Source organism: Phyllostomus discolor, chromosome 10 (assembly GCF_004126475.2).
Source record: "Phyllostomus discolor isolate MPI-MPIP mPhyDis1 chromosome 10, mPhyDis1.pri.v3, whole genome shotgun sequence".
In the NCBI taxonomy this organism is placed as follows: Eukaryota; Metazoa; Chordata; class Mammalia; order Chiroptera; family Phyllostomidae; genus Phyllostomus; species Phyllostomus discolor.
Genome location: NC_040912.2, coordinates 5,730,179 through 5,754,700, shown reverse-complemented (window position 1 = coordinate 5,754,700; position 24,522 = coordinate 5,730,179). Strand labels below are relative to the sequence as shown.

Below are 24,522 nucleotides of genomic sequence, written 5' to 3'. Positions count from 1 at the left end.
CTCGTGGGAGCACGATAAACAGGCTCACAGAGGATACGGTAGGCTGAGAAAAACTCCTAGGAAGATGCACGCTTCTCCGGTTCTTTCTTTCTCACCTTAGTGGAGGGCTAGGACCCAAAAAGGGCTTATCGACGTGGTTAGTTCACTAAAAACCACACCCCTTCCTGAATCCTAGTGACAGCTGTGAACTTCCGGTGTCTGTGTGTAAGCTGTGTGTTACATTCAGAACCTGCGTTTAAGGAGCAAATTTGAATACTAGCCACAAATTAGGGACCATGATCAGCAAACGAGGTTTACCCTCAAGTTGTCATCTGTGACCCCCTGTTTTCTGGACCAAAGCTTTCTTATTTGGCTCTGGCCATCATGGATGGGATGAAGTTCAGAAGGAAAGGGAGGGGGTTCTGGATCGTGCTGTGGAACTACCACACTGGGATTAAGCCGAGAGTGGCAGGCAATCCAGGGGACAGCCGCACATGCCTGGATTTTCTCTACGGCCACGACATTCCTTTCTTTATGGGTCACAAGGAGTGGGGGCGGGGGGCGTGCTCATCAAGTTATAGCTGCGTAATCCTAAAAGTTGAATAAAGAAGTTTATGGCAAACAAATCAGAGTCAACCTCAACTCTCACCTCCCATGATCCTCTAGTGGTCCAAGGCAAAGAAATTGTCAAGAGGAGGCTTTTCTGAGGGGATAGAAATAGTCTATATTTGATGGTGGTGGTGATCACATGACTGTATACGTATTTCAAAAGTAAAGAACTGTGCACCTAAAAAAGGTGAAATTTACTGTGCTAATTACATCTCAATAAACTTGACTTTAAAGGAGAAGGGACCAAAAAAAAAAAAGAAAACAAAAGAAAGGTCACTCGGCACTAAAACAATAGATAACAACCCAGAGCACTCTCAAAAACATTATGTTGAGTGAAAGAAACCAGATACAAAAGACTACCTACTGCACGACTCCACTTAGATGGGTTACAGGTAGGAGAGAATGAGTCATTCACCCCTTCCACCCCCATGCACGCACGTACACACCCATGCTCCTCACCACACTCCCAAACCTAGAAAAAAATTGTTTCCCACAAAGCTGGCTTCATGCTCTCAGGAAGAAAGCAGCACGGCATTTCATAACCGTCTCAGAGTCGTGAGGGGAGGGGGGCTCCTGTTCGGGAACAGAACCAGTCCTGGGTGTTGCGCTTCAACCCCCCTGGACAGAATCCCAGGGGGAGGCCCGGATGGTGTACACGCAGCTCGTCACTCCTCTCCCCCAAATCTCATTAGGGCTACGAAATGTAGAGCAATTTAGCAAGTAAAGAGGATGATTAAGTTTGGTATCACCTTCCTTTATCTGGGACAACTTAAAAAGGAAAACCTCACTCTAAAATATCTCCCCCACTAACAGTAGCCAAAAAAAATGTTCCCCCCGGCCTTTCCATGTTTCCATCAGATTCACATGAACCAGATTCCCTGCAGGCAGCAGAGCCTCCACTGTGTGCTCTCATGTTCCAAGCATTATCTCAGGTCACACATGACTCTCAAGTGTCACCCAGCCATTAGAAATAATGAGCTCTATAATATCACACATACACACGCAGCATGTGTCAGCAAATACAATGAGAAAGGAGAGGGGGCCCAGGACTCAGGAGAAGCAAGCTGAGGATGGAGAACGGCACTGTCTTTCTTTTAAATCCATGTAATTTAAAGTACTTCAGAGCCTCACGTGCTACCTTTTAAGAAAAGTATTAATTAAAACCTTAAAAAACAAATTACAACCCAAATTCCCTTGTAGGCTTTTGGTACCTCAGTCAAAGTGGCTGAAGAGCTTCAAAAGGGGCCCCTGGGAGAAAGGGCTTGGGTCCTCCCAACTTCATGCGTTACTACTTCTGAATGCAAGTCAATGTCCACTCAAAATATCTTGAAAACAGTATGAAATGTCCAAGTGAAATCGCCGCTCTACAGACGTTCCCAGTTAGACCCACCCATTCCCACTGTTCAGAGAATCGGCCGTCCTGGTCTGATGTAAAAGCATGTGCCGCTGCCTGGTGATGTCGTCGGTCGCTCTTGTCTAGACAGCACAAGGCGTGGGCAAGCCTCATGCAGTTAGAATAAAGCCAATCTTTTGATACACAAAATATAAATGGCTCATACGTATGCCAAAAAATGTTTACCATTTCTCAGAAAATAGCCAAGGAAAAAACACTTTGAACTCTCGACGACGACAGTTCTTGCTGAGGTGACCGGGTCGCCTGTCACATTCAGGCGACGCAGATGCTGAGATAACCTGGCCGGACGGCAGTTTGGCAATCGGACCCAGAGCCCAAGCGTGTGCACGGCCGGCCATGCCGCCTCTACGCATTGATGCTGAGTCAAAGATTAAAGATGGATGCAAGGTTGTCTACCAAGGTAATCACCCCAGAGGTGTTTATAATAGGGAAGATAGGAAAAACGTCCACATAACAAAAATAGACATCGATTGTCTAAAATATGACACCGCTCCACAATGGGATGACGTCGGTCGCTGAAGAACACACCCGTGAAGGACAGCTCAAGGTGTAACAGGGAGATGTTGCACACAGTTCTGAGTGGGGAGAAAAACAGGGTTCTGATGTGCAGAGGCTGTATGATCTCACTTTTTTACATATGAACGCACATGCAAACATATGCACGTGTTCAGATCACGGGCAGATACAAACACAGACAGAGCACCGCTCGGGGGAAGTGCACCGGCGTGCCTGCGGCCGCCCCCCGACAGCGGCGGCGGAACACAGGGAGGCCTTAATTTTCTTCTTTAAACATCTTCCCCAGTTTCCAAAATTTCAACAACAGATCTGTGCTGTTGTTTTAAATTGTATTTTGCATGTATTGTTTGTATAATCTTTTTTTTAATTGTTGTTCAAGTACAGTTGTCTGCACTCCCCCCCACCATCCTCCCCCACCCCCCCACCCTCAGTCCTACCCCCTTTGGCTTTGTCCATGGGTCCTTTATACGCGTTCCTTGACGACCCTTCCCTTTCTTTTCCCCGTTATCCCCCTCCCCCTCCCCTCTGGTTGCTGCCAGTTTGTTCTTTATGTCAATGTCTCTGGTTCTATTTTGCTTGCTTGTGTTGTTCATCTTAAAAAATACATCACATACATATGTCATATGATGCTGGTTTTGTGTGAGTTTTTGTTAGCAGGAAAACGACAGAGAAAAATCAAGGGCCATTATGAGATCATGTATTTAAAGATAAAAATGCTGATCCCTTTCTAGGGAAATTTGGAACTAAAATATAGGCTATAAGACATCACTTGTCTAAACGGTAGCAGAAATCAAAGGACCCCTGTGTGGAGACAGCCTCATTAGTCTTTCATATCTATAGAACTCCTCTCTGCTGAACAGCTTACAATGACGCTTGGAGATGCTGCTAATTCTCTGTAGAGCTTAATCCATGCAGCTGCACTCGTGCTAGAATATAAGTTCATTCGGAGCACAAGGTAAATCCACAATTGACTTTTAGATGATTTCCCACTGACCAGTCGAGTCCCAGTGCCTAGCAGAGGGAGGGACCACTGTGGATGCTGAGCAGACACTGTCTGATAACTCTGTGAGCTGCGTCCTCAGGGGGGAGAGCTGACGGAGACCAGAATCTCGCCTTCTTTGCTGACACATCGGAGCGCTGCTCTCGGAACACGGTAGGCGCTCAGTGGGAGCACAGTGAATTCAAACTAGCTGGGAAGGTCCCCAAGGGTCCTGTGGCAATAACCGGCACCACAGATGCCAGGGTGACTTTAGAACGAGAACACGGGTGGGAGAAAGTGCCGGGCAGCTAAGGGGCCACTGAGGTATGTGACTGGTTTAGGCACCTGCAACCAGGCCATCTCTGAGCAAAATGCAAGCTGCTTGTGGTAGTTGGTTTGAGGGGGGGGTTTTGCTGGTGGTGGTTTTGTTTTTGGTTTTGGAGGCCAGATGACAGAGGCTTTAAAGCCAGAAGCAATAGGGGATGTCCCGCAGCCCTGGAGTGAGTGGGGGTGAACGACTATTCCAGGATTGTATTAGCGGCGGCGGGGGGGCGGGGGGGGGGGGCTCGGAATCGCCTCCCCACCCCCCACTCATCTCCACTCATGCTCCCTCGACTACGCGCAAAGGGCGCCCAGGAGCAACGGAAGGCGTGCACTGTTTAATCAGACAGCTCTGCTCGGGCTTCCCGCCCTGGCTTTTACAGAAGTGGCGGTTGACGGCTTTCCATTTGGAATAATTTAAAACAGAATATTCCCTTCCAGACGCGGCACCAAAACACATCAGAAGCACACACGTCGTCTGAGAGCTCCAGCCGTGTTTGACACAAAGGACTGACACCGTCCTTGCTTTCTAAGACATGTCTTGTGGCTCCCTCTTACGTACACGCAGCAAATGCCACACACGCGATTCTCCTTTGCTAATCTGCAAAGAATCCTTTCTGAGAGGAGTGAGCCTGGGAATTTGGGGAGGCCATCAAGACTCAGAAGCGGTACCCAGAGAGAAGATGCACGCAGGAAGGGTGGAGGGTAAGTCTGTGGTGATGATCAGCCTCGCCTGAATCAGTGCGCGACAGGAACCTCACGCCTTAAGATAAACTCGGACAGGATGACACGCTCGAGTCGGGGAATGTGTAATGCGTGCACTAATGCGAAAGCAGACGAGGCTACACTGTGTGAGTCACTTCAAGGTGAACTGCTTTATGGAGCAGCAGGGGAGTGGGGCTCTTAAACCTCCTCAGCCGTGACCCTCGGCGAGAAACCCGTTTTGCCCTGCGCGCCAGCACGCATGCCTGAGAACGTAAAACCGATCAAATGGCACACTTGCCGTTGCTATTTGTGAAGCGCTCTCGAAATTGCTCTATTCCAATTTTTAAAACGCTATTCAAAATTCACCGAAGCGATTTCGTTACCCTTGGTGAGTCACCGCTCGCAATTACTTCAAGAGAATAATCCATTTTCCTGCCTCCTTCCAGATACGTTTGCTCCTGTTTTTTGAGATGCACCGTCTACAACCACGTCTCACCAACTATTCAAAGTTAGAAACCAGATGAGTCAAGGTCACGACTCAAGAGGAATATTCAAAAACAACAGGAAATACGTTATTATCTCATGCACAAATGCAGGCGGCCACCGCCCGGCACAGGACCTGCTGAAACACTGGAGAGCTCCAAGCGTCTGTCCCCTTCGCACCAGCCGTGACGACGGATGTTCTAACAGAGAAGTGAAGTAGGTCAGCAGCCAGAGGGTTCGATTGATTTTGGTTGGGTTTTTTTCGCTGTTGTTTTCATTAATTTCCTCATCACCTGAAAGCCCCACCTGACAAAAATAGCTCAGTCAGGGGCACTGGCCGTGATTCTGGCTTTTCCTCGGGACCAGGAGCAGCAAAGGACCCTGGGCCCCGCTCTCCCAACAAGAGACTGTCACACCGGTGACAACGTGGATCCTGGAGACCAGGATCCTGCTGGATCCTGGTCTCCACCCGACCCACAGTGACACGTGTCGGCCTGTGGCCGCCCCAGGATCTGACGGGCAGGTCCCAGCAGAGCGGAGGGCAGACACTGGCGGGCCACATCTCCGGGCTGCCTCCTTCGGGACGGTGGTGCCAGGCCACACCTGCCGAACCCTTCCTGCGTGTCAGACGCTGTGGCTGAGACCCCTGACTTCCGTCACCTCAATGACCTTGCTTGACCTGCCTGAGAGGTTTGATTGGCTACTCAGTTTCTAAATTACAGCCCCAGTGCCAATGGATTCAACTTTACAGCAAAACCGTTTGCCATCCCAATATCTACGGCCCTTGCTACCCACCTTCCCTGCACCCTCTCCAAGCTTCCCACCCATGCTGGGTGACGGGCCACCTCAGAGAAGAATCCAGGTGCAACTGGTGTGAATGACCAAGAAGATGGAGCTGGAGGAAGACCACGTGGAAAGACAGATGAGTACACATGTTGTGTCCACGCAGTGCGGGGTGGGCCTCAACGGGGGAAGTCCGAGGGTCAAGACCACCCTGTGGAAGGTGCTGGAAGGGAGAAGAGGCTGAAGAGCAAGGAGGACAAAGGTTCTCGGGTGAGGGGCCTGGGTGTGCAAAGGTCCGGGGGAGAAGGGAGCATGCCCTGCTGGGGTTTCTGCAGCATGGGGGTGGCGACAAGACGTCTGGGCCTCACTCTGAGGGGACAGCAGCCACCTCGCCCGCATAAGTCAGACGGGGCGGGTCTGCCGCGTGCCTCAGGTGAAGCCCAGGCTGCGGGGTGGAGCAGGGATGGATGGGGGGTGGGGGTGTGGAGACGGTCACACGATGAATCAGGGTCAAGGCCGTGGACGTGGAAAAGCAGGAGGTACAAAGGTATATACATGTTGAATAACAATGCCATAAACCCTGAAATGAATACAATATTGTACGTTTACTACTTTTTAATCTTTAAAAAATCAGAGATGGAAAAATGGTTTCTCTCTATGGACTCCAACGACCTTGCGGCATCCCCACCGCGAACGCCCTGGTTCAAGGCGCCGTCACCTCCCAGCGTGCTCACTGCAGGGGGCACCGTCACCTCATTCTCTCCCGCTGTCTGCCTCAACAGATCAGCCAAACAAGCCTCTCAAACGGTACGTCACCAGACGTCACGTGCGTGCTCAATCCGGCCCACGGCTTCTCTCTGCCCTCAGCGGGAACGCCGAACTTGTTCGACTGGCCTGCAGGGGCCTGCAGGGTGCCCCTACCCCCCTACCTCTGCTTCCCTCCCCTGGCTCTCCCTTGGCTCCTGCCACGCTGGCCTCCTCGCTCGTCCCTTCCCATGCCAGATGGACACTCAGGGCCCTTACGCCGAGGCTCCCTCTTTCCGGAAAACCCTTGTCCAGGTACTTCCTCGGCCAGCTCCCTCACCTCAATCTGACCTGTGACCAACATCCTCCCTTTTCTCTCCGATTTTTCTCCAGTGCGTTTTTACCCACGTGACATACTTTTTTTCTTTGTTTACTGTCTGTTTTTCTCCAAGGAAAATACATGCTGCTTGAGGGAAGGCATAGCATTCTGTTTGAGTTTCCTGTGCCGCCCACCCCAGGGCTGAGACACTGTGCTTTTATGGAGCACATGTTCACCCCGATGCCCTCTAGAAAAACAAGAACGTGTAAACAATGTCAATAGCCATCAAAGTAAGAAACCCACACTTTGATCAAATGGGATACTATATATATCGATGCCCACAGTATGACCACATATAGAAGAACCCACAGTATGACCACATATAGAAGATGGAATACCATTCAAATATTAAAAATCTGAATAAACAGGAAGTGAATCAACTTACTGAAAGGAAAAAAGTCTAACATAGTAAGTGAAAAGAATCAGTTCCAAAAGAAATATACATGGGGTTAGCTCAATTTTATAACAACATCAAGTGGGAAAATTTGTTCAAGTACACGTGTTAAGGTAACTCCTAACCTAAAATAAACATGCTTTAGGAGCGTCCAACCGTCTGGTGTCTCGGGGCCGCACTGGGAGAAGAAGAGTTGAGTTGGGCCCCACATTAAATACACAAATACTAATGAAAACTAACGAGCAAAAAAAAAAAAGGTTTTAACTAAACGTACGATTCTGTGCCGGGCCATGTCCACAGTCATCTTGGGACAGACGCAGACCACGGGCCACAGGCTGGATATCAAATGACCAAAAGACTCAACCCCGAGAGGCCTTCAAGGGGAGGTTTTCACTCTCACAATGTTAATAACACAGAAAAGCAGCAGGATTTGTCCTGACCTAGACGGGCTGGGATGGGGAAATAAGTCAGTACATTTCTGTACGATTCTTGTCTTATCTCGTGGGCTGCAGGAAAAAGCAATTTCTCAAACTATCAAATAGCCAGTAGAAGCCGAGGAGACGCGGGAGCAGGGCGGCTCAGGGTGGGGATCGGCGTGACTCATGGGGACCGTAAGGGGCGCTCCACGGAGGCTGCTTCTCCCTCCCTCCCGGTCTCAGCGGGACTCACACCCCACCCCCCCACCCCCGTGCAAGTAGGAGGGGGCGAAGCAGCTGCCTCTGCCCGCCCCCCAGCCCCACTTCGCCCAGGCTGGGGACCACAGCCACCGCACCCAGTGGGGAGGGGACGATGGGGTGAGACCGGGTGAAATCAGCTATGCAGGGAAGAAAAAGTGAGAAGAATGGGTTTCTTTTTTTGGAGGGGCATTTCCTTGATCTTTTCTGGCAACATGAAGGTCTGATCCTTCTCAAAGAACTCTTGGCTAGCCATAAAGTCGATACTTCAAAGAATAAAACATCCGTAGTGGGAAAAGCACATTTAACTCTATTGAGTGTTCAGAAGATGAGAGCAGTCCCATCTGTGTGGGAGATAAACAGTCCCGCAAGGCTGTCTAACCATCAGGAGCTGCTCCCGACAAGGTCTCAGTTAGTTTCATTAAATCTCTGGCCCAGAATGCAGTACCAATCCAGGTTAAACACATGTCACTCGAGAAGTGACGATGGGCAACCTCTGTGAACAAATGCAGTGGGGGCAGTTGCCAGGGAGGGTGCATGAGAAGGACTCGGTTTGAACGCAGCAGCATGGGGCTGGAGGCCACTTGGGCAGGACCGGGGACCTGCAGTGACGGGAACTGAGGGCCACACAGGAGAAGAGGCTTGTGTGGAGGGGTCGGTGGTGGGGCTCACACCAGGATGCAGGCCTGCTGATGCCCGACCCGGAGCTCTTACCGCCCCACGAAAACACCCATTTCACTCCGATCCGAATCATCACCGGGGGAGGTGGAGGAGGTTCGAAAGGGATCCCCACATTCAGGGGGAGCCCGTCAGGCAGCCCAGGAAGGAACTGGAGGGTTTATTCAACTGCTTTCTGGACTCCCTTGCAGGAGTTTACATCTCGCAGGCGCTCCCCCGAGGGGAGGGGGTGCACGGCCGAGTTCAGGAATCGCTGGTCCGGGGTGCAAGACGGAAGAGCAGAGAAGCCTGCCGCTTTCTATTTTTAAAAATGCAAGTCATTCTCCTCACTCGCTCTATGGGGGAACAACATGGGAATATGCAATCAGAAAGCCCAAAATAGCTTCTTCAGGGGAAAAAAGACATGACTCATGCTTCTAAAGATGCTCAGGCCACAGCTGCAATCTGTTCTCGTGGCTGAAACCCTCGGGAAGCGCGGTGAAGGGAAGCCGCGCTGGGCTCCTTCGCTGGGACCCAGCGCTCCGTCCAGCTCCCCCAGGGCAGGGAAGGACCACACCCTGCAGCAGACACGCAGGCAGCTGGAGCTGACCTGCAGGCAGGGTCGTCCCAGCCCACAGCCACCATCCCGGGGCACCTGGCCCCGTGTAGGTCCCACTGGCTGGCTCACCTGCCTGGGCAGGAGGCACCTGGGGAGGAGCATTTGACTGACCACTCCCGGTACTCACTGAAATCCAACCTCTGAACTGGGTCAAGTTCACCCCATTTCCCGCGGCCAGGGGATGGGCAGGAAAGCAGCAGCGAGCTGAGGGCAAGCTGAGGAAACAGCTGGGGACACAGTGGATTAGAAAGCCACACAGGCATGTGTTCTGAAACACAAGATCGAAAATAGATCATTTTTTTCCTCTTTGGGGAACACACCGTGTTATATTCTAACTCAAATTTGGACTCTGTCAGCTTTCTCACCAAATACCCGAGGAGGAAGAGGAGGGGAGGGATGAAGAAGAGCCCTTTGCTATAATACATTCTTCACTTAAGTTCAGAAAAGGGTGGCGTTTGAGAGGTTTCAGGGTAAAACACAAATCTCAGACAAGATATACTAATGTCTGAAAAGCATTTTGGAACTGACTCTGAAGCGAACAGAAGGCTACTCTATTCATTCAATAAATACTTTTTAAAAAAGATTTTATTTATTTATTTTTAGAGAGGGAAGGGAGGGAGAAAGAGAGAGAGAGAAACATCAATGTGCGGTTGCTAGGCCATGGCCTGCAACCCAGGCATGTGCCCTGACTGGGAATCGAACCTGCGATGCTTTGGTTCGCAGCCCACGCTCAATCCACTGAGCTACGCCAGCTAGGGCTCATGCAATAAATACTTATTAAAAGCAGACTGTATATGCAAGGCACTGGCGAGGACAAAAGACAGATTTACTCTGAGGTTAATCTTAAGCGGTTTATGGAGTAAAAGGAAGACAGGATGTTTGAAAGTGGCCAGCACTGCCCAGAGAGAGAAGGGTCAACGTACAACAGTCTCCCGGTAGCTAACCTCATCTATTACCTGGGCGACCTCAGCCTACACAGCCTCCCCGGGCTCCCGGGTCCCTCACTGGCTAAGGAAATCGTTGTACGGGTTACCAGAGTAGTGGCCTCAGAGAACTGTGTGTGCCCCAGAGGAAGCCCCTAATAAATGGTGGTAGTGTTTTTTTTTTTAATTAATTCTTTCTACTCAGCTCTAAATCAGCAAGTGTTTTGGTTGAAGTTCAAGTACCCGGAGCTGAGAAACTCCCCTGGCATCTACATCCTCAGCCACTCCAACCTCCAGGAAAACCGGTCCACCCCGAGGCTGCAGGTTAAGGATGGCGAGTTTGTGAATGCATCCTGGGGCTTTCTGCCCTCTCCTCTCCTCCCCGCTGGGAGGCCGCTGGGGACCCCCCGGCGGGGGTGGGACGGCCACTGTGGGAAGCTGCAGCCTCCGAGGCAGGTGTGTGTGAAAGACCGGAGTTGTGGGCATGCTCCTGGGGGTCTTTTGTTTGCTTGTCTGCATGTGTTGACTCACGAACATCTGGCTTTAAAAACCGCACAGGTTAGCATTTCAGAGCCAGTGCGGCCGACAGCCTGGCTGATCCCTGTTGTTTGAATTCCTTTGTTTTGGGTGGAGGGGGTCTAGTTTTTCTCCTCGACCTCTATCGGAATCTTCCAGCCTTCTGCTCACGCTTGCCCTCTAACTCCATGCTGCTGTTTGCGGGTAACATTCGACGTTCGCCACACCCCAGGCCCCGAGAGCTCACGGTCCGGTCGGCAGTGGTAGGCCCCAGCCCAGCGCTACCTGCCGGTGGGGGTGGTAACTGCTCCGGAGAAAGAGCAGCTGGAGGGCCCGAACCCCGGTGTGTCGAACTACAGGGGGTGGTTTCTGCCCATTACATTTTGGGGGCGGACATTCATCCCAGGTGGACTTCACCGACGAGGAGTGAAGGGGCCACCCAGGCAAAGGGCCTCCTTCACCGGTGGAGATCATGTGACTTTTACGGTTGTTCTAACGACGTTACTACTTAGAAAAGTGGCCGCATGTCCTGCAATCCCGGTTCCTTGTATACAGACCCACGGGGCCCAGGTGAGCGCACCGAGGGGCCATAGGAGAACGGAAGGAAAGGAGCGTGTAAGTCCCACCGACCCACCCTGCCTGACCCTCGCTGGGGAGGCCTGGGACCAGCGAGCCGCCCCCACCCCCCAGACCTTCATGGGGGCGCAGGGGTCCTGAATTATGCTCTTGACACACCTGGAGCAGGACCCCTGTCCCGCCCCTCCCCCGGGGCTTCTGGTCAGCCCGCTGCCCTGCAGCGCCCGGGGCGCACCTGCTCTCTCTCTCTCGGACAACAGGCCAGAGCTGGGTCCGACATGAAGGCATTCTGATTTACTGGTTTTGATTGTTTCCCTTCAGATTATACTAAACTGTTTTTCCGCCATAAGAACATATTTTTCCTATTTGAACAATAGATGTGAGTGTGTGAGTGTGTGTGTGGCGAGGATGGTAAAACAACAGGGCGGAATGTCAGTGCGACAGGTACACCTGGGTGAGTGGCAGGTGGGAGTGAGTGCTTCAGCCTTTCCTGCAGGCAGTGCTGTTTAAAAAGACAGACATTTTTATTTCCATTCGTTTTTCGTCACTTTTCTTTATCAGTCCTTCCACACCGCCTTTCACCTCCTGTTCTTCCAGGTGGACCCTGCAGTCGCTCCCGTCCGGAGTTGGGGAGGGGAGACGAGCCTGCCCACTCCTGGGGGAGATTCCGTCTTTGCCACGACGCTAATGTCGTCCCACCTGAGGTGACGCCTGCCTATTTATCTGGAACTTGTGTTGTATCTTTTAGTAAAGTCGTACGGCTTTCTTCCCACAAGATGTTTTCCATTACCATTATTCTGCAACTGTTTACATTTTTATTGTCATGGATAAAACAAAATTCCCTCTTATGCATTTTATAATTACCTAATTACTACTGACATATAAAAATGCTACTAAGTTTTGCTTCTCCGCTACGTAGCTACTCTTCTGAATTTCATGACTTCTAACAGCCTTTCCTTTGCTTCTTCAGGGATTTCTAGATAACGAAGCTTTAATGTCTATAATAAAAAATACTTTGTTTCTATCACTGACCTACGCCTGTGTTTGTTTGCGTCTTCCAGATCCAGGAGAAATAATAATGGTGAAGACTGGCTCCCTGTCTCATTCTGCTTTCGTTTTAGCTTTTACTAGGAAACCCAGTTTGTTATCACCATTTTAAATGGTAGAATGTTGCTTTACAGCAGCTTTCTTTTAAAAAAAAAACGATGCTAAAAATGCGTCCTCCTCACACTCCATCATCTTCAACAAGGGCACGGCATGCTCTCGGCCACCGCTGCAGCGTTAGCTGGCCCTGGTGTCTGGGTGGGCACGTCGCGCCTGCTCGTGTGGGACCCGAGCCCGGCTGCGCTCTGCACCTGAGCGCCTCCGGCTTCCCCGGGACAAGCAGACCTCTGAGCCAAGTTCAGGGTCTGACTGGAATAATACAAAGGCCTCTGCGACAGGTACTTTGTAAACATTCATAATCCCATTTTTTGTTTTATTTTTCTGTGCCTTTGGTTTCGCCATTTATTTATCTGAATTTGAATTATTATTATGCTTCTCTACAAGCCACTTCTGCTGCTAGGGGGAAGGGGCCGTGAATTAAAGGGAAAGCACGTTAATGAAAAGTAGGAAGTATGACAGCAGAGGCACAGGGGGAGCGCTCCAGGACTTCGGAGGAGGGCGTGACGCCCTCCACTGTGGGTGTCAGATCAACACAGCCCCCCAGGTGACCCCGCAGGACAGAGGGACAAGCTTGTGGGCATCTGGGTCTCTCCTCATTGGGAGGCAAATCTCCAGGCTGCTCCCTCCCTCTATAACTTCAGAGACAGCAGGAAAGGATGCCATGTGTCACCTCAGAAACAACGTAAAAATGAGCAAGTCCTAACAGAGCCGATGACGAATACAAATTATTTCCGTCCACTTATAATTGAGATGTGCTTGCTACATTCTCCTTTCCCCGCCAAGTTTAATTTCCCTCCTAATCACTCCCCGTGGGGGGAAACAGGACGTGGTGCTCTCAGAGGTGTTTGCACGCGCTGCCTTCCCAAACACCGACCAACCACCACGCGGCCTCCTGGTCTTAAGACAGCCACTCGGTGCACAGAAGGAGGTGAAGACTCTATATATTTTGGTGTCTTTGCCTCTGTATGTGTTTGGGTTACTAATCCCTTCACCAAGAAGCAGTTTCCAGTTAACAGAACACTTTTTCTGCCTTTTCTCTGCTGAGTCTCCGCGGAGGAGGAGGAGGAGGAGGAAGATGAGGATGGGAGTGGCAATGCTCATGAGGAATAAGAAAGACCCCAGGGTACAAACGGCAGGACAGAGGGAAATGCCCAGCCGTCTTGGCAAACACTCTTCCGTCAGTTACGTCTGCCACCCAGGGCTTCGGGTTCTGAAGGCCAGAATCTTCCAGGCACTCCTCCCGCCTGAGACGATACTTTTTTAACACGTCCTCGTATCAGTTTCCGCATCACGCTCATCAGGCACTCCGGAGTGAACCTCACGCTCTCTCCTACGGCACTTTTGATGTGAGCCAAACGTGGGTGCAACTTTTTTAAAGCCAAAGCTCAGGCCTTGAACCTCTAGACCACTTTGTTCTGGTTCCGGGTTTGGGTTTTTTTGTTTTTGTTTTTGTTTTTGCCTTTAAACGTAAGAATGACGTACAACACGGAAGTAGAAGCGGAACAGGACCGCGCCAGGTAGAGTCAAGCTGCAAGAGGTTCCAGCTTTCCCCGGGGCGCGGGCACCAGCTGGTGCTGGGAAACCGAAAGCCCTTAAGAGGATCCACTGTGAAAAGCGGCGGTTCCTGAGTTTCCTTCAGCCAGAACGTCCTACGAGTGGAAGTGGCGGATGGCACCCCCCGAAGCACGGAGGCTCCGGCGTCCCGGAGTCAAGTGCCGCCCTGCCGGCTGCTGCTCCGCGGGCCCCTCGGTCGCCCGTCGGTGCTATTTTCACTCGCTGACGCGGAGACGGCCGCGTGATGGATGGCACCAGGTGCCGGCGCAGCACCGCGGCGGGTGATGATAAATATCGCCGCGCAGAGACCAAGTGAGGGGGTGCTGAGCATTTTCAGGCTGGATGAGTTTTTCGATTTCTGTTCTTGTTTGGTTTTGTGGTTGTTTTTTTTTTTTTTAAAACAAAATTAAAAACCAAGTTACAAAGTTTTAAGCTAATTAGAAGAACCTCACAGGTGAAGATGGCAAAATTGTGTCTGAGAAAGATGGGGATACAAATCGCAACGGCATGTGCATTCTGCCCTTCAAAATGCACCTGAGAATAACCCCCCCGCCGACAAATAAAGCATCATCGAGGGCGTGGGAATAGCCATGTGCTAATGGGAAAGGGAAGCCGTGGACCCCAGGCACCTTAGTGATGAAAAATGAAATGCATTATAGTAAAACTTCAATTTCCATCTTCTGCAATCTTTGATAGTGCTACATTAAAAAAATACCAATGCATTTCCCCAATTCCCAATAAAGGCAAAATGACAGAGGACTGGAAACGGACTTCAGTTTGTTATCGTTTTCTGCAGCAGTCGGGAAAATGCAGAAAAGACTTTTTAAAGAAAAGGGACAGAATTAAACTATCTTCCCGATCCTCGCAAACCCCAATTTTCTTTCACTCCTACCGCTCTGCGGCCACGTACTCAGGAGAGGTGGGTTTCAGCTCCAGTCTAGGGAGCAGCTAATGATCTCCCTAGGTCTGACTTCCAGAAGGTTCCATTCCCCTCATCAATGCCTGGGTGAGACATGACCTAAAGGAGGCTCACCAGAGGGCCCGCCTCTTGTTGCTCTCGACCGCGGCGGCTGTCATTCTGCGGTTGGTTTGAGGACCGTGTGATGCACCAGGGGTGGCAGAACCAAAGGATGGGAGGACGTGGGTCCTGGACGACGTCACCGAACACTTAACCGACCCGAGGGCCTGCTCCACTCTGACAGCATGACATTCAACGCTTGTTCTCACACGGGCCGCTGGCCTGCTCCCTCCGGCCGTCTGCTTCAGCCGCACGGATGTAGATTTCTCTGAACCTCCTGGTCTTCCCGCCTCCAGGTCTCACTGCCTGGGACTTTCGGCAGCCACTGCACACGGCGCGCATGCTGTGCCTGCCGGTTCCTCTTCTCGTCTTCATGATTCTTCTGTGTCATGTCCGCCAAGATTCCCCCTTCCTCAGCCTGCCCGGCTCCCCATGAAAGAAAAGGACCAAACACCGTCTCCTAACAACACTAATATAACGTGAATGAAACGTTACAAATGCAAGATGTTTTATAACCACGTGTTCCTGGGAAGGGCTCTCCAGTGAGCACGTGAGCTGCATGAGGATGGAAGGGTGTGTTCTAAGTCCATGTCGTCATGACTGGCAGAGAAGGAACCCTGCAGTTATGGAGTGAATGAATGAATGAAGGATGGATGAATGAATGAATGAATGAGAGACAAGAAGAAATGTCCTTTGCCCTAGCTCTACCTAACTTTGGAGTATAACTAGGTTAGGTGCCACATATTCAAAAGCTAAGTAATTACCCCATTTGTATCAGAAACCAAAATTTCCTTGTATCCCTGGACAACTCAGCACTGTGACCACAGGAACGACAGCTCCTGGCTGCACCTGCAGAAGGACTGCATGTCTGGGCGGAGCATCTACGGGCTGGTCTGAGCTGGGCCACCTCCCTGTCCCTCGCCCCGCCCCCCTGCATGCACACGTGCCTCTTCTTCTGAAGACTTGCCCCTCCCTTACTTTTCATCTTCTCCTTCTAAGTGGGGCCACCAATCACACAACCCAGGTCACGGGGATCTGTGACCACACCTAGGTCCACAAACAGTCCTCCTTGTGATCCTAAAACCAACACTAAAGGAAAATAAGTGCCTTGCTCTCATAAGAACCTCCTGAAGGAAGCAGATAAGAAAGAATCATTTTAGTCAGAATGTGGAGAGTGGAGAAACAAGGGACATCGTCCCAGGTCCTGGTTCCAGCTGTCGCTGATGCCGGAGCGCTCCGCACCTCCCTAGCTTAACCTGCGGTTTGTTTACGGAACGTGAGAGTCTCTCTCCTGCAGAAGAACTGTCCACCTCCCAACGAAAGCAACATCCATGTCCTTCCAACAACTACGTGCAGCAGGGACTCTGCTTATTTTGCAGGTAGGGAGCCAGAAGCTCAGCACTGAGAAGAAGCGTACGCCAAGTCATCTGATGAGTGGCCAAGCTGTGACTTAAAGACGGTCACCCAGGTTCCCAGATGCGACTGCCAGCCTTGCCTTCCTCTTCCTGCGCTGTTCTCGGGGCCTCCTGCACACCCAGTGGGGCTCGGGGACCCTGGACAACACGCCGTAAGTGCAAGTGCTCTCTTCGTCATTAGCAGAGATGCCATTGATCTTAGTTAACTCCTGCGGGTGTTACGGGCTTCAGTTAAATAACTCAGTTAAATAACAAAGTGCCCCGAGAATGTAAACAGGCACTGTTTTTATAGCACACTATCACACACGGGCCTCTTGCAATGTCAATAACTAGAAACCCTAAAACAAGCACTTTAAAAAAGTAATCGAAAGAAAACCTGTACATAAAGACTTGGTTATCAGTCGTTTAAATGAACATTAAATGTTTGTTTTAGACACCACAATGTGATTGGTAATTCAGAAGTGAGTTTTCTCGAAAGACCTTAGGTTAAATCAAAAGACAAAGCATTTCCAGAAAACCTAAGTGTTCTACTTTTGTGCATGTCCTTTAGATTTGGGGGTGGGTGCATCTTTGGCCTCAGCACTTGCTGACTGATCTAACATGGCCATGATCTCCTGGGTCGGTTACTGTCACAAACCTAAGAAGAACCATGAAACTTAGAGAAGGAGAAAAGCAGACACAAGCAAACCAAAAGATGATGGATTTGTTTGCAAAACTAATTTCCCCAGAAGAAAAATAGACATCCCCTGCAGCATAAGGGTGTGCTCAGACTGGGTTTTTATATTAGCGACTTATTTAATATGGCAGTGGGCACGAGGCAATCCATTAAAAAGCAATTTCCCTCTTACCACAAGGTGTTTCATCATCTGACATCTAGTACTCAATCGGAGCGGAGTAGTCCTTTAATGTTTTATGAGCAGAAAACAGCTCATGTGGGCTTGTTGACTCCAGACACACAGGAGCCTTTTGTTAGCCTTGCAAGATGTCCAGAGCGACTTTTGCAATAGACACCGAGCAACAGGTCGACCTGAAAACTTAAACTACCAAAACACTGCAAGAATTAGGCTTTAGAACTGGTAACAGGCATTTAAATACATATGTATGCACATGCACACACACATGCATATTCATACATATACATGCATATATACACAAGCATATATATATATGTGCACATATACACATATAAAATGACTTACAACTAATAGGAAAAATTATCAGTCCCAACTTGTTCGTATACTTTCTGACGTGGACATTTCTTGGGCACAGGGACCATATCTCATTCCCCTTTGTGCCTGCGGGTCCCTCATAGTCCCTGGCACACTCTAAGTAATCAATCAACAGATTGTTACGGAACGGATAAATAAGTGCATTTGTCATCTTGGGTGAAGAGGCCCTGCCACGCGGACGTCAGGCCCCAACTGTCCAAGCTCAGCCTCGCCGCGGAGACCGGGTCTGGCCAGGGCCTGAGCGATGGGGGCAGAACGTTGACAGTCACCCTTCCAGTAGAAATCGGGGCGTGGGAGCGCCTCCGGGGTTCTTGCCCTTGGGGCGCCCCCAGAGTTCCCCGGGTCTCTGCCTTCATCCCCACTCTGCCATCTCAGCCCACACGAGCTGCCTCGACTGCCAGGTTCTCCAAAGGCCCGGAGGGCTGCTCTACACCCCAACCCCCCGACTTCTGAACTACAGAGCCTACACTTCCCTGAGCAGCGCTGTCTGCTCAGAAGCTGCCCCCACCCTCCACCAGGGGGCGCTCCCTGATCCGCATGCACATGCTCTGTCCTCACACGGCCTGGAATTTGACCATCTTTCCCACGCCGGTGCCCTTGGGGTGAATATTATCTGTTTCCCAGGTACTTCCTTAACTCCTATGACTGCTATTTCAGCCACTGAAGTTACCTACCACCAGGCTGAAAGGAACACAACCACAGCCCTGCTCTGCTTAAGGACGGAGAGACGTTTTGAGAAACGTGTCATTGGGCAATTTTCTCACTGAGAGCATCAGAGTTCACTGACACAGCCTAGATGGTCCAGCCTGCTGCCCACCTCCGCGACGCTGTGCGGCCTGCTGCTCCCAGGCTACACACTCGTACAGCACGTTGCTGCACAGCGCGGTGTGAGAGTAAATCAGGCACCAGAGGAAACGATGCAATCAGGAGACTCAGTAAATAAGATGCATGAGGCCGCAGCTGGCCTAACACTACATTCTATAAAGCACAGTAAATGCACTGTGCAATAGCATAAAATGCGGGGCGGCAGGAGCACGGTGAAGTTGTATGTTACCAACAGCATAAAGGCGGTACGTGGCAGAGAGAGAACCTAGATGCCCTTTCTTCCCAACCTCCTCCTCGTCCTCCACCATATCTCTGTTCCGTGTTAACGCGGAACATTAGAGACATGTGTCTGTTGGACGGGGAAGAGCAGGAAGCTGGGGACAGCAGTCAAAGCAAAACAGAGGGTCTCGTCTGCAGGCACCAGGGTGAGCGCTGGGAGCCCAAGCAGGCCTTTGGGAGGAAGGGATGAGGGCAGGGCGAGGAAAGGACCCCTTGGGCTATGACCGGGGCCTGAGATGTGCCAGCCGTGTGGAGCACAACAGGTCTCTGGGTTCTGAAGATCTCAGATGGTTGGCGGTGCTTGCCAGCCAGTGACTTTCCACAGTCTCCTCCCCTAACACTGAGACTGACATGAAACAGACACAGTTTATCCAACTCAGGAAACCAGCAGAACTGGTCTGAGTCAGGACCTCGATCCTCCCGCCGAATACGCAGTAAGCCAAACAGCGGACATAAATCTCAACAAGGTGGTCTAAGGCTGAGGAGGGAGGACCCGCACCCAGGCTCCAGGGTAACTGAGAGGTCAGCGTCGGCGAGCCGAGACCCAAGGAGCTGGACGCAGAAACCTCCCAGGTCAGGCTGCTACGCCAGCCACGCCAAACGCCCGGAGCTGGGCTCCTCGGTAATGAACCTCAGCTTCTTTCCCCCCCAACACCGGAGGAGGGCAACGTCGGCTGTGCCTCTGAACAAACGGGCCCAACTTCTTCGTGTCTTCCTCACCAAGTTCTGAATTTTCTCATTTACCTTAGCCGCGCTGCAGCCAGCTCTGCACCGTAAATAAAACATTGCCCCCTTTTCCAATTTCATCGCTGGATTTCTTCCCATTCGTCACTTCAGACCATTATTTTAAGCTCTCAAGCAGGTGACTGAATATTTATGCTCCCACAATAACTCCAAACACCCAGCGTTCCCCTGGTACAAACAGTGTTCTCCGGCACCCACACGGGGAAGCCCACGGGGAAAGATTTCGTGTGTGTGTGCGTCAGCGCCACCGATGTCGGGGGGACAGGAAGGCAGCCTGTCGGCCAGCTTCCACCCGATTTGCTGTGACAGGTTAAAGCCAATTATGCCAATGAGCAAAAGGCAAGAACATCATTATGCCCTCTTTTTCTGGGTGTCCTCTCCCACACTGGTAACAAAAGGAAGAAAAAGAGCAATAAGCATATCTCCAAGAGCACATTTCTCCCGGTCAGCTCCCCATTTTCTTCGACAATTCCTTCTTTCTTAGAGAAAGCATTTTCAACCCGTGCGATACTGGGCGAGATTTCATTAAGGTATTCCGTTTTTTTTTTCTTTATTGGAGAAAAGTGGTTTCAGAAGCAAGAAAGGAAAATGATCTACTGGTAGGCGAAAATGCGGGCATTTGGAAAAGAAATTCACAGGCCGTCTTCCTAACCGAGTATTAAATGCAAGGCTGTTGGAATGTATACTCACTGTTACAAGACCTGAAGTTCGGTCACAGGGCCTGCCCATTCTCCCCTTCTCACAGATTTTAATAACATCCCTTCCCGGAGCAGACGTGCAGAAATACACGCGCTGCAACCCTGAGCCAAAGGACGCCGGCCCACTTGGTGTCAGGGAGCGGCGGTCAGCGCTGCGGGAGCCGCCGGCGCAGGTCGGGCACAGCCCTGGAAACGGCCATGGCCCGCGCCCCACCCAGCTCCGCCCAGCTCCGCCCTACCCGCCCGTGCGAGAAACGGGGGTACTTACGCAGCTCGCCCACTTTCAGGGTCTCGCACAGCATCTTGGTCAGCTCTATGCTGCTGCGGCCGAAGGGGCACTCGTGCTTGTCCTCCCGGCTGCTGTTCTCCAGCACGATCTGGGAGCAGAGAGTGGACAGGTCACGCGGGGGAGTGCATTTGGGTGGAATGTCAGAGACCCCGTGGGCTCCGTGGGACAGAAGCAGGTCCCCTCCCACTCACCCAACCGAGGGGCCGGACAGAACTCTCCTCTAGATATATCCTCAGGCTAGAGACCCGAAACTCTTAATGTTGTCCTGATCTCCCGCAGCCTTCTGAGACCCTGGAGGAGGAGGTTTGCCTGGTGGTGGTCCCTTACAGACACGCCCAGGGAGAGCTTTTCAAAGCAGCACAATAGACACGTTTTTACTTCGGTGATGCAATCACTGTCTTGGCCCCTCAGCCGCGTCTCCCCTTTCCCGGGAAGAGCCACTCTTCTTCCCAGACTTCCACCCTGGGCTTCCCGCGGCAGCCGCCTCGTCCTTAGGAGATCGCAGCCCTGGCCTTCGCTGGCTGGGCCACACCTGAGGGACAGGGACACAACCTGGACGGACCGGAGTGCTTCCCTAGGACGGACCACAGGCAAAGGGAGGCTGGCCCAGCCGTGCGGACGGCACACGGCGGGTGTGAGTGCAGGAGCTGCCTGAGTGTGAGCCCACAGTGGAACAAGTTCAAACACAAAAGACAAAGTGTGAAGAGAATCAGAGAGGAGAGGAGTGGGAGTTGGGGGGGGGGGGGCGCCCTGAGTGGCTGGTCCCACTCGTTCCCCAAGCAAAGCTCCTTCACCCATCTGCTGAGAACCCTGTGGTCTACCCCGTCGATCCTCCCGTTTCCTTGTTCCCACAACTAAGAAAGGCATTCCCCCTATGCGTTAAACAAAAGTAAAATAAAACAACAAAATTCTAGATTCAAGTCGCTAAACTTGACATTCACATGTTCCCAAAAGGGATCCCCAGCGTATCCACCTTTGACGCCACCTCCGCCTTCCCGGTGGACTGTCTGGGACCCGGAGAGCCACGCCCACCGTGTCTGCAATAATGCGGAGCGCCCGCTTGTGCGGGTTCTCCCTGTAGGCTATGAACCCCTCGATGGCAGGAATGGAACCGCGTTTATTCATTCAACCAACAATAATAACTGAACACCTATTATCTACCAGGAAGATGCCCAGTGGAGCACAAGACAGACCAGGGTTCGGCCTCATGAAGGAACATTCATTCTGGTCTAAGGAGACAGTAAGAACAGAGGCGATCACAGTTCACCCAGGTGCCGTGGCCGAGGTGACAAAGAGGAAGGGGAAGGCCGGGGTAGGGAAGTTTAGACAACAAGGGGAGCACTGAGAATCCAGGGACGAGGAAGAGCTTGTAGTTAGGGTCTGGGAGAGGGAACATTCCAGGTAGAGGGGTCAAGCAGAGGGCCCCTGAGTTGAGTAGGACGTGTTTTGGGTGGGCCAGCACACGGCCTGGCATGCAGTGGGGAGGGGCCTGGGGGTGTGCAGGGCCACAGTTTGGAGACCGAGGGAGTCCGAGCAAGCCAGGAGCCTGTGAGGGAGGCCAGAGCCACTGCCCCCGGGCTGTGTGAGGGTTATTCTAAGACTCTGACAGGCTAGCCCTGAGGTTTAGACAGGTGAGTGGTGTGACCTGATTTGTTTTAAAAAGATGTATGTGTGTGGCGGGTGCTCCGTGGGGAGGCGGACAGAAAGCACTGTTCTTCTGGAAAGCCTGGGCCGTGTCCCCGGCAGAAACGAGGGCAGCTCAGGCTGGGCGTGCACAGTCCGCATTGTCATAAGTCATCACAGAAGGGAGGAAGACTCCCAGGAGACACTGAAGGAAGAATGCTCGGAGGGCGGGAAGAAGAAGGAAGGAGAAGGGAAACAGGGAAGAAGGGCAAGTAAAAGAAGGTGCTATTTTATCGACACACGTTTCTGAACAGTGGAGAAATGTGGGGGAGATCAGTGTGGCTCAAACTGTTTAAAGCCAGAGAAGCAGGATTTCAATGAAAACACGCTCCCATTGTTCTCTGCACAAACGCCATGCCCATGGTGCGCACGCGCGTGCACGCACACACACACACACACACACACGCGTTATTATATGCATTGACAGGCCCCCAGGAACAAATCAGCCCTTCCCAAAGGGGGACGTTCCTTCCAGCAAGGCATCTGCACCTAGCCGGAACGACAACCGACCGCTGCGTTTTCAGCCTCCTTGCCCGCTTGCGGCGCCGTGGCTGTGTCTGCAGACCTCAGCGTGATCGCTTTATCGCCCTCGGGATTGTCCCATCTCGGGATTGTCTTGGGATGGACCACCCCAAGTCTGCAACACCTGCTGCGGTGCATAACCATGCACCGCATGTCACCACGCACGTGCCCTTCACTGTCCTTGGGGTTTATGAGAAAAGCTTCCCCCTTGCAGTCACTTCGGGAAACACAGGTTTTGGCTGGTTGGTTTTCACTCCCATGAAATGCCTTCTCCTGCCAACGAGAGAGCAACTCCTGAGGGATCCTTAAAAGTTCTGTTCCCGCCCTGGCTGGTGTAGCTCAGTGGATTGAGCGTGAGCCTGCAAACCAAAGGGTCGCTGGCTCGAGTCCCAGTCAGGGCACAAGCCTGGGTTGCGGGCCTGATGCCCAGTAGGGGGTGTGCAAGAGGCAACCCCACATTGAGTCGCTCTCCCTCCATTTCTCCTTCCCTTCCCCTCTCTCTAAAAATAAGTAAATAAGTAAAACCTTTAAAAAAAAGTTCTGTTCCCTCCTCACGGTCTCTTCTGGACAATCTGCCAAGCACAGAGTCTCATTTGACTGAGACTGAATCACCCTCCTCCTTTGAGAAGAATCCTTCCAGGTTCCAGCCAGGAATGCCAAGTCAGGACAGCAGGAGGGGGAACAATGAAATTCCCAGCCACCAGGGAATCCTTATTTCTCTTTTAAAAATCGAGTCTCTGCAACAGCCATCCACACGTATCAAGGAGCCCATCTCCCGATGAGGGGAAATGGATGGAAAAAACAGAGCAAGAGGACAGAGCATAAAAGACAGGAGACAGGTAGTTTCCAGCCAGCTCCCCGGGAGGACATTCCCCTGCATTTCACATTAACATCCTATTAACATTTCATGAGCTCATCAATATTTAACGAGGCTGTGATCTGCATACACTGTAGGTAGAATTACTGCCGCCAATAAATGTTCTGGAGACATTTCCAAGGCACAGTTTATTAGCAGGCACTAAATTAAGGAGTAATTTAAGTAATCAATATGTAAATCAGCCTGGAGAAACCCTACTCTTTATTCTTTAAGTTACCATCCATCCTATCATATTTACCTGCCTCCGGAAAAATAAACCCTCCTCCTTAACTGATTTCTTTAGATAACACAGACACAAATTCTCCAAGTCACCTGTGTAGGTTTTCGGGCCAACGTTCGCACAGAAATATTTTAGGAAAGTCTACGATGATGAATGTTACTAATTAGATATTAATAACGAGAAATAAGTCTTAAACTGGTTAGTAGCTTGTTTTAAAATTTAACACACTGCTACATCCACATTCAATTCCAACAGTCTGGCATCAACCAGGTTCACCTAAGACATTTTGAAAAGTTCCGTTTAGAAATATCAAGGCCTATTTTTCATCTTTATTTTTCCCTCACTCTTCAGCTTGAAGAGCAGACACAATGGAACAACAGCCACAACGGAGACAGCACTGAAACTTGCTATTATCACTCATCACAGAATACGCTGCACACCTAAAGAAGTTGTAACCATCTGCATGTTTTATAAAATCAAACACTGGGCATTTGTGCAATATTAGGTATAACACATACAAACACTTCACAGTTCACAGGGTATATATACATCTATCTATCAGCCGATCCCCAGTAAGTCCGTGAGACTGATAAGGCAGGTATTTATTATTCTATTAAAAATGTTGAACCACGAGGAAGAGCTGGCCCAGGTCAGTCCTATCCTAGAATTCAGTTTCTAAAGTCTTCAATTCCTAAACCTCTCCCTGCCCCATTATAGCAGACAATTGTCCTCAC

The 24,522-nt window shown here is 51.1% G+C and overlaps 1 protein-coding gene and 1 long non-coding RNA gene across 4 annotated transcripts in view; both read right to left on the bottom strand.

Annotated features, from left to right (window-relative positions):
- The window catches only part of ELMO1 (engulfment and cell motility 1), a 472,089-nt gene that overhangs the window by 181,941 nt on the left and 265,626 nt on the right, over positions 1–24,522 (bottom strand). For all 3 annotated transcript variants that reach the window (XM_036010403.1, XM_028526015.2, XM_028526016.2), the window contains one exon: positions 20,466–20,574. In XM_036010403.1, coding sequence (XP_035866296.1) covers positions 20,466–20,574 — 109 coding nt within the window. The remainder of the gene's footprint in view (positions 1–20,465; positions 20,575–24,522) is intronic.
- Positions 8,197–10,138, bottom strand: LOC118497020. Its single transcript, XR_004899562.1, has 2 exons — positions 10,031–10,138; positions 8,197–9,825 (listed from the first exon to the last, which is right to left on the bottom strand). It is a non-coding gene; the product is annotated as an uncharacterized LOC118497020 (long non-coding RNA).